Source organism: Peromyscus maniculatus, chromosome 3, assembly GCF_049852395.1.
Source record: "Peromyscus maniculatus bairdii isolate BWxNUB_F1_BW_parent chromosome 3, HU_Pman_BW_mat_3.1, whole genome shotgun sequence".
Classification (NCBI taxonomy): domain Eukaryota; kingdom Metazoa; phylum Chordata; class Mammalia; order Rodentia; family Cricetidae; genus Peromyscus; species Peromyscus maniculatus.
In genome coordinates this window covers 2,302,929-2,323,236 of record NC_134854.1, presented here as the reverse complement: position 1 = coordinate 2,323,236, position 20,308 = coordinate 2,302,929, and the positions used below count along the sequence as shown (strand labels likewise).

At 37.2% G+C, this 20,308-nt stretch overlaps 1 protein-coding gene across 3 annotated transcripts in view; it reads right to left on the bottom strand.

Annotated features, from left to right (window-relative positions):
- Positions 1 to 20,308, bottom strand: part of Pot1 (protection of telomeres 1) — a 67,464-nt gene that overhangs the window by 22,917 nt on the left and 24,239 nt on the right. For 2 of the 3 annotated variants that reach the window (XM_006988403.4, XM_016006879.2), the window contains exons 5-7: positions 9,194 to 9,324; positions 6,553 to 6,843; positions 2,173 to 2,328 (exon numbers count right to left, since the gene is read on the bottom strand). In XM_006988403.4, the coding sequence (XP_006988465.1) occupies positions 2,173 to 2,328; positions 6,553 to 6,843; positions 9,194 to 9,324 (578 nt within the window). The remainder of the gene's footprint in view (positions 1 to 2,172; positions 2,329 to 6,552; positions 6,844 to 9,193; positions 9,325 to 20,308) is intronic. The other variant, XM_076566132.1, reaches the window with a different exon arrangement.

Here is a 20,308-nt window from a genome sequence, read left to right as displayed (position 1 = left end):
GTGTAGACAGCATCACCAGAGAAAATTCCAAAAGTCTATCTTTAAAAGTTTTTTTTTTTTTTTTGTCAAGTACAGGTGCCTAAATGTACACACACATTTACAGAGGATAAGAAAGTATTGTCACTACCCCCGGCCCTCTCCTTCATACAGTTTATTGTCATAAGTCATAAGTCAGCTAAGACAACTTGTAACACAATATGAGAGTGGAAGTGTTTTCTGCTCTAGGATATTTGTGTAATAGAAGGGAGCAGCACTAAACTGCACATATGCACTTTTATTTCTGTGTTTTCTCTTCTTATAAATAGACTGAAATGATCTACAGCAAAGATCATTTCATTTCAACATTTATTAGACCCAGAAACATTACAGATTTAACTTCTGAATGTCTCTCTTTCTCATATAAAATGGAATGAGGCCAGCGCTTCTCTCTTGGGATAATATCCAAAATACCTCCAGTGCCTCACAAATGTTACTCTGGGTACTGCTATTCATGACAACAGTATCAGCTATAGGAAACTTTAAAAAAAAAATGTGGATAAAATTGAAGAAAAACTATTTTCTACCATTTTTAAGTCTAAATTTCATAAGAACTACCAAATTTCCCTAAAAAGTAAGGTCAATACAATACACACAAACATACCCAAATAACTATGCACACTAGAGGTGGTACAATACTTCCTCAAAGTAATATGCAGAAAGTTAAGTCTACACTCTATCAAAACAATTCAGAGTTTCAAGATAAGAAGTCAGAGTGCTGGAACCAGGCTAGAACCTCAGTCACGTGTCCATCCAGAGAACGACTTCACCTGGAACAGCTGTGAGGCAGGTGCCTAATGCTCCTTGGACAGACAACCGTGACCTGTGGTGATTCTGGACCTCAGCCTGTGCTTTCCCACAACTATGAGGAATAGGGACTTCTTTGAGGCCCTCTGAAACTTGGCATGGTGGCTAGTGGAATAGAAGCTGCAGAATAGCACGAGTGGGAGCCGGAGCAGCTGCTCCAGAATCTGCTTCCGGATTCTCAGATTCTGCTCCAGCATAAACCAATAACTCAAGATCTGTTTTTTGAAAAAACAAAAAAAGAATACACGGAGATTCTAAAGAACATATACTACCTAAAGATTTTCCTTTATTGAACGTGAAATTTTGTTTTGTATGACTTCAAAACTTTATCAAAGGCAAATATTTTGCATCATACATGTTGTCACACATTTCCACTGTTTCTAGCCTTCTAAGTTATTTATAAGTGGATTTTGCAAATAAAAACCAGCAGTAGTTTTACATATGCATGTTGTCCAAATGCCACCCATTTAAATAAAATAATTTGTCATTATTACTGTGGTGAAGATAAATATTGCTTTACTGATGGCTTTCTGGTGGTTAAAACGATATTATTTTTATCCCTCATTAAAGTTGAAATTTCTTTTTAAAAAGTGGCTAATAATTTTTTGCATCTTTGTTTGTTTAAGAATAACATTTCTCACATCACAAATTTTCTTTACTATTTCTAGGAAAAATATGCATGAAGCCATTGATTAAAACACTCCCAACACATGAGAAGTCCTCTTTTGAGTTGTTGGTCAGGGTTGTTTGAGAGACATCTAAAACCCTGGCTACTGCTGTTGTCCCCCACAGGCAGAAGGTACCATGCTGAGAGCAGGAGAAATAGTCTTCCCCAGGGAAGAACACACCAACTGGTTATCTAATACCATGTACAAGTAACATGAGAATTGAATAGATACCGTTTACGTATTTGGGGGAGGGGGAAGAGAGGGAGAGGGAGAGGGAGAGGGAGAGGGAGAGGGAGAGGGAGAGGGAGAGGGAGAGGGAGAGGGAGAGGGAGAGGGAGAGGGAGAGAGAGACAATGCAATGTGAAAGAAACCAAGGGATGGGGAGTACATGGGAGGCTGTGCAGGGAGGGAAGAAAGGGAAAGAGGCTGGTGATGTAATTATATTCTTAAATAAAAAGTAATTTTAAATGTATGTATATAGTATATACAAAATACATCCAGAGGTTTAAATGTAATTTAGACACACATTTTATAACTTAAAACTTGAAGACAAATCTGGTTAATTTCTAGACCCAAAATACCACCTACAAACAATATATGTGCAAAAATTACAAAACTAAAAAGAATATAAAAACAAATAACATCTTTTATTCACCATCACCTTCAGGGATTTTGCCACTTGAACATGGTTATCATAGACCAGAACATCTATCACCAGACTCTGTAGCTGCAGAATGTGATTTAAATCACCTTCAAAAGGAAGATCTTGAATGGAGACTCTCCAAGAGGGAAACACCGTCCTTGTCCCGTCCCATACCTGCCGTGGGACAGTAAAGACAGGCTTAATGAGCTTGATACAATAACACCGAAGCAAGCCTAAAAATGAATTGATGTATGCTGCTGAGTATCTTTAATACTTTTAAATGTGATGTGTACCATTCTGGGAACACAAAAAGGCTAAATGTGAACTACTGGTGATATGCAGAAAAAAATGGAGAAAGATATAAAAATAAAACGTCACTATATGATACCAAACAAAATATTAAGAAGCTGTAGACTGCCTTTTTTCTTTCTTTTTTTTTGGATTTTTCGAGACAGGGTTTCTCTTTGTAGCTTTGTGCCTTTCCTGGAACTCACTTTGGAGACCAGGCTGGCCTCAAACTCCCAGAGATCCGCCTGGCTCTGCCTCCTGAGTGCTGGGATTAAAGGCGTGCCTTTTTTTGATTGTGTTCAAATACCACCTGTTTTTCCCCCACCCACCTTTCCGTCTCTTTATCTCCCTATCTACACTCCTCATCTCTGGGTATATATAACTTCTGGTTACTACAAAAAACAAAGATATGAGACAAAATCAAAACATTAAAACAATGAGATTATGCCTGCTTCAAACTGAGTATCAAGAAACTAGAATAAGCTTAAGGAAAGTTAAACTTAAAGGTATTTCTCAGCATCTACACTGTATGAATAGAGTAACAGGGAAAAGTGGAGGTCTGGAGAGATGGCTCAGCAATTGATAATGTATACCCTTTTGAAGAAAAAACGAGTTTGGTTTCCAGCACCCATGTCTTACAGCTTCCAGCTTCCTGTAATTCCACCTTTAGGGGAACTAAGACACTTTTCTGGACCTCCCAGGCACTTACATATTCATACATATGTAATTAAAAAATAAATGCATTCTTAAGAAAAGATTTATGTAATTACGGTTTAAATGGTAAATGGTGTTGGCATAGCCTAGAGTCATCTGAGAGGAAGGTGTCAACCGAGGAGCTGCCTAGTTCAGAATGGTCTGTGGGTATAGTACCCAGGGTGTGGGAAGAGTCTACAACCAGCTGAATATCTAATCTTTGACAATAATAAATGAAACTAAGACACGAGAAACTCTTTAGTCCATTCACTATTCTTCTGAGTCAGTTCTCTCTCTACATAGCTCTTCTCTGTCCCTTCACTTCCTGTCCTCTCACGGCCCTAACTAAGCTCTTCTGTTATCAATCTCATCTTCGCCCTCAGTTCCTCCATCCATGTTCATTCCTTCCTTTCCTACTCTCCTCACCTAACCCAACCCCTATCATCTGCAAAAGCTCTGTCTTGTCCTTTCTTCTCTGGCCATCAGACTCTGCCAGGACTAGGAATTCTCCCTCAACCCTCCTTCACCTGGAATGCAAAAAAGCCCTTTTTTCCCCAGAGTCAATTGCTCTGGAATGCCTTTTGACTTGTGAGGGGAAGGAGGGTCTGAGCTTCATTTGCACAAGAAACAAAGCTATGCATTTACATATCTACCTGTCTCCTAGGCTAAGGAAATAGGTGCTGTCTCTGTAGGGGTGTTACCTAGTTCAGATCAGCAGTAGTTCTGAGAAGCTTATACTGTTTGCCATTATGGCCTAGGAATATGAGCGCACAAGAAATTGATAGCAGAAAATAGCTAATATATTAAAAGCCGAATACATCAAATATTTCTTGATATTCCTTGATCCTTCAAGGTATAGCTTTATCATATACAACTGAGTCTCTGTTTCATATTCTTGTGGTCTGCAACATGTGGGGGATTTGTTTTTGACTGTTGATTGATGCAGGAGAGCCCAGTCCTACTGAGAGCAACATCTTTCTCAGGCAGGTGGTCTTGAACCAAGTAAGAAAGTTAACTGTGTATAAGGTGGTCTATAAGCTAGCAAACAAGTAGTGTCCTTTCTGACTTCTGCCATACTTCCTTGACTGTGTATGAGTTCTACATTTAGAAATAACGTGGCTGTAATGGGACACTTACAAGTTCTTGCTTGAGTGCCTATACTGACTTCCATCTGGACTGTGATCTGGAGGTATAAGTCAAATAACCCTTCTCTTTCCTAAGTTGATTTCGGTCAAAGTGTCTTCTCAAAGCCACAGAAATGATACTAGAACAAATTGCTACTGAGATGGATATATCATGAATATGAAAAAGGGGCCAACATTACATTGTGCTCAGGTTGAAAAAGGAAAAAATACTTTGCATACTAATAGGTATCACTTAGAAAGACTAATGTCTATTTTCCTGTTTTTAATGTTTAATTAAAAGTTACTTCTGATACATGAGAAAATCAAGATCAGAAAAAAAAATCAATCATAATTTTATTCCTTTGAAGTACTTAAGAGTAAAACATTGCCATATATATTTCCTGAAATATCTTTGCCACTGTAGGAGCATTTTTAGTATATAAATGAGGACATATTAATAAGCAGACTATAATTAGAGTTTATTTCAACAAGTTAAGGTCTACAATTTCATTATATAGTCATAATACATTCTATCACAAACAAAGAGTTCCTGCAATCAAATAATCACTTTTTTTTCTTCCAGGTTTTGACCTGGAAATAAAGTATTATTTCAAGTATACTTTTTCATACATTTAAAATTATTTTAATAAAGGAAATTCATAAAAATAAATTGTTAAGTGATTTTCAAAAGCTTTTAATCTATCTATCAAGCTGTCCTCAAAAAGCCTTATTAGTTTTCTTATTTTTATTTCTCAGTGCTGAATTTTCAAATAAGTTCCTTGACCTTATTCAGCCCTGCTAAAGTCCAGGCCTGAAGTGGGAGGTGCTACCAGGCTTCACACCTAACTGAGGATCTACTGGCAGTGAATAGCTTCTAGAAGCGGGAGAATCATGTTTCTTTGGGAGTGTGGTCACGGAGAGGGTGGCCATGCCCAGTAAATGGACTCCTGATCAAGCACACATGGGCAGCACTAAACGGGCTTAGTGAGGAAAGGAAGGACAGGAGGGTGGGAGTGGGGTGCTTTGTGGGGATAAGTGAGGGGAAGATGAAGGGGGAACAGGAAGTGGATATGATCACATTTCACAGTACACATTTATGAAATTCTCAAAGAACAAATTTTAAAAGACAATAAATAAACCAAGTCTCCAAGGCTGACTTATCTGGAAACAGGGTATCTAGTAAACTAGGCTACAGGCCTTCATGGGTTCTTCAGAGAGAGAAAGTAGTTCGACTCTATCAGCTACAGGGCAGCAGGCTTTATCTCAGAACTGCAGTTTTTTCTAGCATCGTAACAGTTAGCAGACGCTATCTGCAAAGAGCCAGCATCTTTGTTCCTGGTGACGTTCAAAAGTTAACAAGTAGTCATGTGTTAAGGATGTCACATTGGCCAGGGAACATAAGTTACTTATCTAAGATTTTGTCTAACCCTCAATGATTTTATATTTCTTTGGTTTAGCTTGGCTTTACTTGACTTACTTAACTTTCCTTAAAATAAATATTTACTTTCTAAGCTCTATGTTGACATAAAGTTGCTACTTTCAACTCCAAAACCTTGGTATTTTATCCAGTGATTTCTATTTTTCAGGGTTCCTTTAAAATGTGCCAGCAGTAAGAGTAATGCTAAGCCCTGTCTTATCTAAGTACCATGGCATTCCATTTCTTGTCTGATTATTCCAAATAGACAAGAGAGACTTAAGCACAGGATCTTTGCTAAAGCAGTACTGCTAAAAAATCCTCTATAACATGGTAAAGCAAGGAAAATGATTAAATAACTACCTTCCCCTGGTTATTCGTGGGGTAGGAGTAAATGACGATTGCATAGTGTTTATGTGACTATATTTTTTTCTAGGTGACTTAAAAACAAAACAAAAATAACAAACATTTCAAAGTTACTTACGCCTACTCTCATGAGCCAGACAGTGAAAGACATGGGGACAGAACTTCATAGCAATAGACCCAGAAAGTGAAAGGGTGACAACGTAACTGACTTTCACAAAGCAGCACAAATATTCACACAGAAGTGTCACTAAAGACAGAATTCTGAATGTTATTAAAATAAATGAATGTTACAGTTTCTGAAATTCATACCTGGTAAATACTGTTTTTCTCTGGAGGCAAAGCACAGACATATGCAGGAGTGGGAGTAAGTAAAGGGCGGTGGGGTGTTTCAAGAACAGTATGTAAAATTTAACTCTACAAAATGGACTCTACAAACACTGCAGCAGACTGCTGCAGGCTCCTTATTGACAGTTATATGGCACTAAATCATGATTTCAAATATTTACATTATACCTTTAGAAGAAAGGCTGTTCCATCCACTTCTGCTTTGCCCAGGAGCTGACAAGTCAGGTCATAATACTGCATGGGTTGAACATCACACAGCTGCACCAGAGCTGAAGAAGCAGACATGTGTGTGGATGCCCAAACCCGCAAGGCTTCTACCATTTTTTGGTCCTCAGCAGTGAAGTTGAACTGTTTGCTTGAAGTACGTGCTGTGACAGGAGTCCCTAAAGTTCCTTCAAATGTCAGAGATGCAAAACCAGAGCTGTTGATTCCCTGAAGCTCATTTTTATAGACTTGGATCTAAGAAAGTGAGGTAAAGAAGAAAACAGCTTACTGTGGTGGTCTGAGTAAGAACGGCCCCATAGGCTCACATATTTGAATGCTTGGTAACCAGGGAGTAGAACTCTGATAGGATTATAAGGACTAGGAGGTGTGGCCTTGTTGGAGGAAGTATGTCACTGGGGGTGGGCTCTGAGGTTTCAAAATGCCATGCCAGGCCCAGTGTCTCTCTTTCTCTCTCTCTGCCTGTGGATCAGAATGTAGAACTCTCAGTTACTTCTCCAGCACCATGCTTGCTATGCTTGCTGTTAAGCTCCTACCATCATGAAAATAGACTAAACCTCAGAAACTGAAAGCCAGCCCCGAATCAAATGCTTTTTCTTATAAAAGTTGCCTTGATCATTGTGTCTCTTCACAAGAATAGAACTGTGACGGAGACACTTAAGGATAAAAAATTGAGGAACCAAAGGAACTGGAAATGACAAAATTTTTCTGGTATAAATAACAGAGTAATCCTTTAGTATTTATTATCAAAGTAGCTTATAAACAATGCAATCAATTCAACTGATGCTATGGTAAGATACATATTATATAAATTTTAAAACACTAAAAGAAATTTATACTTTGAAAAAGTAATAGTATCCAACTTCTATCAAACTTGCATTTCTATATTTATGAGTTTTCATTACTCATCATTTTCACAAGGGGAAAAATTATGTGACATTTATCTATGTGATTTAGTCAAATCCCGAACACATGAATATGTAAAGTAATGAATACACTGGAGGTTAAGGCATCTTTATGACTGAGTGTGTTGAACCACGCTATGAGGACTTTTACTGTGTAAGTCTGTGGGCTCATCTACAAATGTACACCTATCAAATATCTAGTCTTAATATTGTCTTCATGAACTGATTTGTTCATATGAAATGCTCCTCCCCTTTAAAATCTCTAGTAATACTTTAAGTCTGATAGTAAAATAATTGTCTCATTTTCTGGTTGCCTTATAAAATTTCTGTCTTATAGTTTTCCAATTTGCTTTTGTTTTCACATTTAAAGTACATTTTGTAGGTTGCACATACTTGATTCTTGATATTTATTTAGCGTGTATTTTTCTGGTAGTCAGAGTACACATTCACTCTCTATACATCATTATTGTTATGGCTGTGTATGTCCTTCCACCTTACTCTTCCAGAGTTCCCTGAGCCCTGAGTGAGGGATTTGATGGAGACATCCCATTTAGGACTTAGTGTTACAAGGTCTCTCACTCTTCACACACTGTCCAGCTGTGGGTCTCTGTATTTGTTTCCATCTACTGCAAGAGAAAGCTTCTCTGATGATGACTGAGAAAGACACTCTGATGATGGCTGAGCAAAATCTATGAGTATAGCAGAACATTAATATTTGACTTTCTCTTCGGAGCCTAGTCTATCCAGTCTCAGGGATGGGGTCCATTTCATGGAGTGGGCTTTAAACGTTCAGATATTGGTGAAGTTATTTTAGCTGAGATAAGTTTCAGTCTTCCCTTTACCAGGACTAATAACTCATTTCTTTAGTAGTCTGAAGCTAGTCAGAGCAACAATGATGGGTGATATTGCTCTGTATGCTGTGAATGTGCTGCTCTGATTAGTTGATAAATAAAATGCTGACTGAACAGTAGCCAGGCAGGAAGTATAGGCAGGATAAACAGACAAGGAGAATTCTGGAGAAAAGAAGGCTGAGGAGAATTCTGGAGAAAAGAAGGCTGAGTCAGGAGATGCCAGCCTGCCGTCCAGGGAGCAGCATGTAAAGGCACACAGGTAAAGCCACGGAAAATGCAGTGACATATAGATTAACAGAAAAGGGCTGAGTTTAAGTGTAAGAGCTATTCAGTGGTAGGCCTGAGCTAATGACTGAGCAGTTTTAATTAATATAAGCCTCTGTGTGTTTACTTGGGGGAGCGAGTGGGAAAGACTTGTCATGACCGTGGACCAGGCGGGACACAGAAAAACTTCAGCTACACAACACAGTAAGAACCCAGTCTTAAATAAAATTAATTAAAAAGAAGTTACAAGGATGTATCCTATCCCTTCCAAATGCTATATGCAAACTTGACAATATCAACAATATTTGGAAGAGACAGGACAAACTGAAACCAGTTGGAATCAAGGCTTCCAATGTTCATCTAGGAAAAAGAGGAAAGGAAATTTATTTAAATGAAGAGGGGTCTAGTTACTAATTGAAGCCTGATACTATTTATATTTCTTATCTCTTAAAATGTTTAATGTCACTTTTTTGACAAGGCAGCCATATAATTAATACTAACTACGATTAGTGAACAATACAGACTTCTTGTCTAATAAATGCAGATTGTAGAAAGTATGAATTATACCTTTAGCCTGTGAAAGCGAACAATGTCTCCAACTTTATAAATGATTGGAAGGGCTTCATAGTTTCCACTAAAGAGCATGCATGTTAACTTCACATTTGTCTGGTCCACAATTGTTACTACTGAGCAATAATCTGGGAAACAAAAAATATTTAACAAAAAATTAAAGTATTTTAAACCATTTGCTAAAATAAGAATATGCTTATTTAAAAATACCAAACAAATTTTACTCTTCTATATTATTAAGTTTTCTAAGGAAAAAAAATAGATACAGGCATGTTTTTGGCTTTCTATACCACTGCCAAATTAATCTAAAGACGTGTTCCACAAAAATTAACCTTAAAGACATACAGGGAAACAAAATAGAAGATTCTACATTATTTTTGGAGAAGAAATAACTTTTGTGTTTCAAAGTTCATGAAAGAGATGAATATACTCAGAAAATGTGAGATTTGTAAAACAAATATAGTTGGAAATAACAAGGTTTGCCTAACATGAGCAAGGCCCTGGGTTTAATCCTCAGTGTTATGAGACAGAGAGAAACCAAAAATATAAATGCAGAAAATATGAAAAGTCAGATCTGTACTGTACAAATGCATGATCAGACAGTTTACAAACCCAGCCTGTCAAAGTAAACATATAATACAAATACACAATTTGTATAAAATTATATATAAAATTATATACCAATAAATGGGTCAAGATGAATAATGGCATTTTAATTTGGAAATATTAATAATATTAGTGCTTACAGAAAAACACAACTTTAATATTGTTGATATTTAAAACTGTAGACAAGAAACTGTCACACTAAAAACTCTCCACTATTTCTCCAGCCCATTGTCTGCCTGCATTCTGCCTTGCTTCTCATCATGATGATAATGGACTAAACCTCTCATTTGTAAGCCAGCCCCAATGAAAGGTTTTCCTTTATAAGAGTTGTGGTCTTTTGTCTCTTCATAGCAACAGAACCATAACTAAGACATTTGGTAACTCCATTTAGATCACCTTCATATATTTATACATGCTTCTATTGTATGAAGTTTCAATACACCCCCTCAAATAGCCCTTAGTTTTAGTTGTCTCTTCCAGTATTCAGGCCCTCAGCCCTATTCACATCAACCCAGCCAGTTTTATCCCACCTTGTTTATCCATAACTATCTATTCTAGTTTACTTCCTAGGGAGATCAAATCCTCACCTCTAGTACCTTGCTCTATATCTAACCTCTGTGGTTATTTGGATTGTAGCTTGTTTGTCAAAGGCTTAATGACTAATAGCCACTTTAAGGGAAAATATGACATATTTGTCTTTGGGAGTCTGGGTTAAGTCACTGAGATGATTTTTTCTCACTCCATCCATTTTCCTGTGAATTTCATCGTTTCATTTTATTTAACAGCTGAGCAATGTACCACTGTGTAAATGTACCATATTTTTATTATCCATTTATAGGCATGTAGCCTATCTCCAATTTCTAGCTATTATGAACAGAGCAGCAATAAACATGGATGACCAAGTTTCTCTGTAACAGAATGTAGAGTCCTCTGGGTATACACCAAAGAGTGGTATATCTGGATCTTCCAGCAGATCTATATCCAGTTTCATGATGAATCACCATATTGATCCCCACAGTGGTTGTATCATGCTTGCACTCTCACAAGTATTGGATGAGTATTCCCCTTACTCCATATCCTCATCAGCATGAGCTGATGATTTTGTTTAATTGTTTTACCTTGACCATTCTGACTGGTGTAAGATAAAATCGCAAGGTGGTTTTGATTTGCATTTTTCTGATGACTATGGATGTTAAACGTTTCGTTAAGTGTTTCTTAGCCGTTTGTATTCTTTTGGAATTTCTGTTGAGGTCTGTACTCTATTTTTAAATTTGGTTGTTTTCTTGATGTTAAGGTTTTACAATTCTTTATATATTTTAGATATAAGATAGTCCTCCATTAGATGTATAATTAGTAAACATTTTTTCTTATACTGTAACCTGTTGATTTGTCTAAATGAGTGTTCTTTGACACTGATAGCTTTTCAGTTTCATGACGTCCCATTTATTACCTGTTGTTCTTAGTACATGTGCTATCAGCGTTCTATTCAGAGTCTTTTCCTGTGCCAATCAGTACAAGATTATTTCCTTCTTTCCCTTCTATCAAATTCAGTGTACCTGGATTTAGGTTTAGGACTTTGGTTTACTGGGACTTGAGGTTTTTACAGGGTGAAGAATATGGATCTGTTTCCATTCTTCTACATGCAGGTATCCAATTTGACCAGTATCATTTGTTGAAGATCTTATCTTTTTATCCAGTGTGTATGTCTAGCTTATCAAAAATCAGGTGTCCACATGTGTTTGGGTTTATCTCTGGGTCTTCATCTGAGTCCATCCATCAACACTTTGTTTTCATATAATGCCGGGTTTTGTTGTTGTTGTTTCTCTGATTTTTATTACTGTAACTCCATAGCACAACTTGAAATCGGGGATGGTGATACCTCTAGTAATTTTTTATTGTCCAGAATTGTTTTAGTTATCCTAGGTCTTTTGTGTTTCCATTATGAAGGGGAAAATTTACCTTTCAAATGATGTGAATTGTGCTGGAACTTTGATGGGAATTGCATTAAATCTGTAGATTTCTTGGTGGGATAGCCATATTTACTATTATAATCCTACCAATCCATAAGCATCAAGAGATCTTTCTATCTTCTGACATCTTCAATTTCTTTCTTCATTGTCTTTGACTTGCTTGATTAATTACATAAAGATTTCTTTTATTTTTGCTTATTAAGGGTAAAATGAAATGTATTGTTGCCCTGATTTTTTCCTTCCTTCTCAATTTGTCAACTGCGTATAAGAAGGCTCCTGACTTTTATGCCATTTTGCTGAATGTGTTTATTAGCTTATAAGAAGGCTCCTGACTTTTATGCCATTTTGCTGAATGTGTTTATTAGCTCTAACAGTTTCCTGGTGGAATTTTTAGGGTTACTTACCTTTATAATCATACCATGTCCAAATAGAGACATTTTGACTGTGTCCATTCCTATATGTACTATGGTGGTTTGAACAGGAATGGCCTCCATATGCTCAGATATTTGAATGCTTGGTCATTAGGGACTGGCAGTACTTGAGAGATTAGGAGGTGTGTGCTTGTGAAGGAAGAGTGTCACAGAGTTGGGCTTTGCTAAGTAGCTCTCTCTTCCGGCTGCCTGCCAATCTGGATGTAGAACCTCAGCTACCTCTCCAGCACCATGTCTGTCTGGATACAGTCATACATCTTGCTATGGCTATAATGGACTAAAGCTCTAAAACTGTAAGTAAGCCCTAATAAAATGTTTCCTTTATAAGAGTTGTCATGGTATCTCTTCAGAGCAATAAAATATTGACTAAGACATGTATCCTCTTGGTCTCCTACAGATTTCTTATTGCTCTACCTTAGGTTTCAAGTATAATATTGAATAGATATGGATAGAATGAATAGTCTTGTTCCTGATTTTAGTGGAAATGCTTTGAACTTCTTCCCATCTAATGATGTCTGTGGGCTTTTGGTAAATTGCCTTTCTTAAGTTTAGGTCAGGTCCCTTGTATCCCTAATCTCTCTAGAACTTTTATGAGGAAGGGGTGTTGGGTTTTGTCAAAGGACTTTTCTGCATCTAATGAGATGTGTTTTTTGTTTATCAGTCTGTTTACAAGGTGGATTACATTTATTGATTTATGTATATTGAACCATCTTTAAATCTCTGGACTGAAGCCTACTTGATCTTGCTGGATGACTTTTTTTGATGTGTTCTTGGATTCGGATTTTAAATATTTTACTGAGAATTTTTACATCTTTTCTATGTTGACATCTATAAGGGAAGCTGCTTTATGATTCTTTGGGACTTTGTGTGGTTTAGGTAACAGGTTAACTGTGGCCTTGTAAAATGAATTAGAAGATGCTCCTTCTGTTTCTATGCTGTAGAATAATTTGAGGAGCATCAGCATTAATTCTTCTTTGAATGCCTGGTAGAATTTTGCCCGAAAACCATCTGGTCCTGGACTTTTTTGGTATAGGAAATATTAATGATTGCTTCTATTTCATTAGAAGTTATAGGTCTGTTAAAATGACTTATCTGATCTTGATTTAACTTTAGTGCATGGCATATATCATGAAAATTATCAATTTCTTTTAGATTTCTCCATTTTGTGGAGTATAGGTATTTAAAGTATGTCTCTCAATTTCCTTAGTGTCTGTTATTAATACCACCCCCTTTCATCTCCAATTTTGTGTATTTGGATCTTCTCTACATTTTAGTTAATTTGGTTAACTGTTTCTATTGATTTTTCTATAAGAACCAACTTTCTGTTTCCTGGATTCTTTGTGATGTTTTTTGTTTCCTGGTTTCTATTTTGTTGATTTCAGCTCTGAGTTTAATTATTTCTTGCTGTCCACTACTCTTGGATGTTCTTCCATTTCTTTGTTTTGTTTCTTGTTTCTATTCTATAGAGCTTCACAGTGTGAAGTTCACTCTCTAATATAAGATCTCAGCAACCTTATTATGTAAGCGCTTAACCCAGTGGTTCTCAACCTACAGGTTATGACCCCCCTGCAGGTCAAATGATCCTTTCACTGGGGTCAAATATCAGGTATTCTGCATATCAGATACTTACATTATGATTCATAACCATAGCAAAATTACAGTTATGAAGTAGCAATGAAATAATTTTTTGTTTGGGGTATCACCAACACATGAGAGACTGTATTAAAGTGTCACAGTATTAGGAAGGTTAAGAACTACTGACTGTGAGCATGCCTTCATTGTGTCCCATAAGTTTGGATATGCTTTGTATTCACTTTCATTCAATTTTAAAACATTTTAAATTTATTTTTGTATTGTGACCTATTTTTCACTCAGTAGTGAGTTGTTCAGTTTCCATGTGTTTCTACGTTTTCTGTTATTGATACCTAGCTTTATCTGTGCTGGCCTGATAGGATACAGAATATTCTTTGAATTTTCTTGTATCTATTTAGGCATAATTTGTGTTCAAATATCATGTTAGTTTTGGAGAAAGTTCTATGAGCTAATGGAAAGCTTTGATCTTTTGCATCTATGACAAAAGTTCTATAAATATCTGTCAACTCCAATTGGTTTATGATGTCATTTAGCTCCAGCATTTCTCTGTTTAGATTTTGTCTGGGTGATCTGTCTATTGGCAAGAATGAGGTATTGAAGTCATCCACTATCACTTGTGAGGGTTAGTATGTGATTTTAGTTGTAGGTAGTGTTTCTTTTATGAACTTCGATGCCCTTGTGTTTGGTCCACAAATGTTTAGAACTGCAATATCCTCTTGGTGGATTTCCCCTTTGATGAATATACAGTGTCTTTTCCTATTTCTTCTGATTAGTTATGCTTTGTAGATATTAAAACAGCTACACTGGTTTGCTTCTTGGGTTCTTTAGCTTGGAACATTTTTTTCCTATCCATTTACTCTAGAATGATGTATATCCTTGATGTTAAGGTATTTCTTGCATGTAGCAGCAAGATGGATCCTGTTTTCTAATCTTATCTGCTATTCCATGCCTTTTTATTGTAGAAGTGAGACCATTGATGTTGAGAGTTATCAATGAGCAGTATTTGTTGATTCCTGTTATTTTGCTGTTGTGATATAATTCAACCTCCCTTTACCTCCATTCACTGGTCTGAGATTACTTATTTCTTGTTTTCTTGGATGTGGTTAACTTCATCAGGTTGAAGTTTTCCTTCTAGTGTCTTCTGTATAGCTGGATTTGTAGATCCAAATTAATGCTTATTTTTTGTGTTAACTGTGTAATGTCTTTCTCCATTTAGTGTTTGCTGGGAATAGAAGTCTGGGCTGGCATCTATAGTCTCTTAGTTTGTGGAACATCTATCCAGGCCCTTATGGCTTTTAGAGTCTCCATTGAAAAGCTAAGTGTTAATCTAATAGGTCTGTCTTTATATGTTACTCCCTTACAACTTCTAATATATTTTTAGATTTAACATTTTTCTTTGACCAAGGGATCCATTTCTTTTAACTTCAATGCCTAAGATTCTCTCTTTCATCTTTTGTATTCTGTTGATGAAGCTTGCCTCTAAGGTTTTATTTGGCACCCTAAATTATTCATTTCCAGGTTTTTGTTAATAATTCAATTTCCATTTTCATGTCTTGAACTGTTTTCTTCATTTCATTCCAATGTTGGTTTGTGTCTTCAAAGATTCAAAGATTACATTACTGAATTAATGAATTTATTCATATCCTCTTTAAGGTTCTTGAACATAAACTTAAATGCTATTTTGAAGCACTCATCTTTTGTTTCAGCTATGTTACAAAACTTAGGGTATACTGTAGGAGGGCTGCTGAATTTTAGGGGAGACATACTGTCCTGTATTTTATACTGGTGTCTAAGTATACGGTATGGTTAGAATCATCTGAGATAATTCTAATTCTACGTACTGATTCTCTGATCTGGTCTTTGTTGAGTGGATTTTCCATTCCTTGGTTTTTGTTGTCCTCTCTACATCTTAGAAGAAAGATTTCAGTGGATTGAATGGTATGGAGTGCTGAGTCCTTAAAAAGTGTGGCCACTGGGGGGTCCTAGCCAAACTTCTTTCTAGGTATTGGAAGCTGACACCTAGGGGTGGAGATGGGATAGAAGAGGGGCCCTGAGGGGGTCCACAGGAGGGAGGATATCTGGGTCTGCAAAGGAATCTGTGGAGTCCACAGGGAATGGAGGAAGACAGGGAAGACAGGCTGCTTTAGGAGGTCTGGTACAGGACTGAGTATTGGGGATTGTCTAAGTGACAGGGAAACTTTATCTGTATGCCCCGAGTCCTATAAACAGATGGCTACATAAGCTGGGACAGGTTTACGTCAGAGAGAAACTCTCTAGCAGCAACAGACTTGGCCAGAGGCCTGAAATCTCTCCATGTGTGTGCTTCACCTAAATGACAATATCTGCGTAGAGTACAGCATGTGCTGTATATCTTCTCCACCAGCATGCTAAGCCCTTATTCCCAACTTTCACATGGTGTGTAGTTTCTCTTTTATAACTACAACTACCTATGACTTCTAGTCACAGTGTAAAGAAAAAGGCATTCCATGTGCATACTATACAGACATGATTTTGTTGTTACTATTATACATAGGAAGGAAGAAAAAATTCTTTGCATGAAATAAGAGCTCCCTTGAAAGGAAAACATAAAAACCTACCTCTATCTCTGTACATACATATTCATAACTAATAACTCACAGGCCAAGAAAAATTTTCTTCATTTTGAAATCATGATAGGAGTAAAATGCACTCTATGCAGCCTTAAACATTTACAGAACATTTTTCCTTACATAGTTTATGTAAGTCTATCTGAAATTTAAATTTCTCTAGGAATGTTCTCCATTCTTCTTCACTGTGTAAAATTCCATTATGGTGGTCAGTATTTAATATTTTAACAGTGATAATTGCATAGCTTTGCTTCCAGTCAACTTTCTAAAAATAGTATTTAAGTGAACCTAACTAGTACTTTTCACTCATCATTTAATGAGAATACTAAATAAGGACTGAATGGTGCCTTATCCCCAAAGTTTAAACTTTTCCCATGCTGGTTTCTTTTTGTGGAATAACCATGTGGGTTCCAGTGCTCACTGCAGGGCTACTTTACATCAGTACTCAACCCTGGGCAGCATTTATACTCTGTGCACAGGCAATGACTCATCACGGTGAAAGACAAAACTAATGATGTGTGTGACATTTTCCTAAATAATGGGAGCTGATATTTGAGTTTGGCACACATGGACAGAACCTAAAACAGGAATTAATTAAGCACTCCTAGTTATAGAGAAGTGACAAAAACAAGGTTGCTTGTTTACAAACTTGAGACCAGTCGAGGTTCGAGAATCAGAGAGCAGAAAGCCACTGGGTTAGATTTTGACCACTGAATCTAGTTTGTTCAGAGCAAAATAATTATCAGGGCAAACTAGACACTAGTAAATAGATTTAGAGAAAAAAATAAAAACTAGTAAAATATAAAATATACAGTTGATAATATTCCAAAGTACAGAAATTGAGTATTTGCTACTTCTCAGGTAGGAAAACATTATTTATGTTAAGCAATTCATCTTACAACTAGGGCTCCACCTGAGCAAAACCAATATTACTTAGTGGTTAACATTATCAAGGGCTCATTATGTACAAGACAGCAGGCTAAACAATATACAGATACATATATAATCATAGAATCTCTTGAATTCCTATATAACTGCATGCAGCAGAGAGTATTGCTTCTAATTTTGAAACAAGGAAAACTCATGCAGGCTAGGTAAGGTGTCCAAGCCATAGTACCCTGTAGGTGATAAAGCTGAGAGGCACTTAGCCTATTCAGCTCATGTATCCATGGAGCATGCTTTTAAGAACGTAATACTCCTACAGAAAGAAAATTTAAAACTGTGAGGGAGGCTTCAAACCTTTTTCAGCTAGATAAATTATGCTGTATCTCAATGGTGTTATAGTATTTACTATTTCATGAATCTGACAGGAAATAGGGAATACAGTAAATTCACTGCAGAAGAATATGAAGTTTCACCTATAAATTTAGAATAAAGAATATCATCACAAACTCAATTTATTCTTCTGAAACTGTTACTAAACACTGCAACAGCAATGATTCAAAAGCTAATATAAAAAAAAAGGGTAAGAATCAACAAAGGGGTGTCTCACGAGGCATCTGAAAGTAAAATTCTACAGGAAATACAAAGAAGATGTAGGTTATTAAGCACAAGGCTAGTTCTCCAGAACTTGACAGAATCGATGAGTGTCAAGAGGAAGAAGGAGGTAGCACGGTGGTCTGTGGGAAAGACATGGCCTGTTGCTTGCTTATTACCTCTGCAAAGCATTCAACTTAGTTGTTAAAAAGACTGCTTTCACACTCAGCAGCTTACACAATGTTAATTAAGCTATGTGACTTATGAAAAGATGAAGCTTACAAGTCCAATTCTTCTACACAGAAGAACAGGAATACTCATCAACTGATCAATTCCTAGATTTGAGAGTTAAGGATGACAAAGTACTCATTACCAGGTTTTTACAGATGAGAGGATGGTAAAGAAGTTTCTGATTTGAATACCTTAGTTGTGTGAAGATGCCTGATGTGCTACTAAAATAAGCTACACATGCATACATGATGTACTTATGGTCTAAGAGAATGCAGTGAATATTTTTCAGGGTGGTGACTGCATACAGAAGATCCCTGAGAAATATAAAAAAGTTCAGGAAGCAGATACATTTTGGTGAGAAAACACAGATAGGCTACTAGATTTAACATTAAGTCTTCACAGTTCATAAAATTTATAAAATTAACTCATGTTTTTTACCTACAACAAGCATAAGGCAATTGTAAAATTTCTCCCTCTCTGATGCCTAGGGAAGACATTGAAAAACACTTATTGTTGCTTTGCCTCAATTTTCTTATATTGAAAAATAGGGTAATAAAGGTATCCAAAGAGGCAGGCATAATGGTGCACATCTTTAACTTCAACCCTCAGGAGGCAGGGGCAAAAAGAACTCTGTGAGTTCAGGGCCAGCCTGATCTACATACTAAGATGGCCAGAGCCGCATAGTGAGACCCTGTCTTGAAGAAAAACAAACAGAAAAAAAGGTATTCAAATCAAAGGATTGTTGTGACAAGTAAATAAGTACTACATGTAGCTGACATGCTAAAGTGCTATATTACTGGTGATGGAGAGATGGCTCAGTAGTAAGAGGGCATACTCTTCCTCCAGAGTACCACAGTTCAATTCCTGGCACCCAAGTCATATGACTCACAGTGGCCTATAACTCCAGATCTGACACCTGTGGCCTTTGGGGACAATGGCACCCACATGAACATATCCACAATATATACGTGATAGAAAGTAATAATAAAACATTTAAAAGGGAGCTGAAGAGATGGCTCACTGCTTTGGGTTTGGTTCCCAGCACCCACACATAAAGGCTAATAATCATCGGTAACTCCAACTCCAGGGGACCTGACAGCCTCTTTTGGCCTCAGTGGCCACCAGGCAGACAATTAGTACACAAATATATATGCAGGAATAATCTTTTTGTATACTATGAAGATGTGTCTTTGCCAAGATGCCTTCTGATTGGCTTAATAGAAGAGCTGAGTGGCCAATAGCTAGGCAGGAATAGGTTTGACATGAAAAGCCAAACTGAGAAGAGGCTGGGAAAGGCAGGTTATGAGAGTTGCCAGCCAGACACAAAGGAAGCAGGAGATGAACATATCATGCTGAAAAAAAGGTACTGCCATGTGGTAGAGCATAGATGAGAAATATGGGTTAATTTAAGTTGTAAGAGCTAGTTAATAATAAGCCTAAGCTACTGGCCAAGCATTTATAATTAACAGTAAGACTCTATATGGCTATTTGGAAGCTGGCTGGCAGTATAGAGCTGACTGGGACAGAGAAACTCGACCTACACCCAGGCTCAGAACCAGGGCTATGAGTTAGCCCACCCCAACATCCACCTCATCTATGAATTATGAACTGTTGGAGCATGTGAAGGAGAAGAATCCACAGATCTAAAGCTGCAGGATCATCATGACACAGGACATCCAAGAGAAGCCCCAGAGAGCCCATTAGTGATAGTGTGGCAGAAGCAAGATACTTCCAGCCAAACCAATGACTTATGGCAATGAACACTTGCAAGTCAAGATTAATGGACTAAAGGTTAAACCGTATGACTCAATGGGCCACACTACAGCATTTACAATGTGGTTCTTCTCTCTTTTTTGGTGTGGTATTTCTTTTAAATTTTGTTTTCAGGGGGAGATTGCAAGGGCAGAGGGCAGATGCAAGGAGGTAGGGAGATAAGTGTGATGGGCATGCATGATGTGAAATCCACGAAGAATCAATAAAAGATAAAAAGAAAATCATGTGACAAAAGGAAAATGCCTCCATAAGATTAGGCTCTATGAAAGTCTGCAAGGCATTTCTTAATTAGCCCATTGTGGGTGGTTGCATCCCTGGGTTGGTAGCCCTGGGTTCTATAAGAAAGCAGGCTGAGCAAGCCAGTAAGCAGCACTCCTCCATGGCCCTGCTACATCAGCTCCTGCCTCCAGTTTCCTGCCCTGTTTG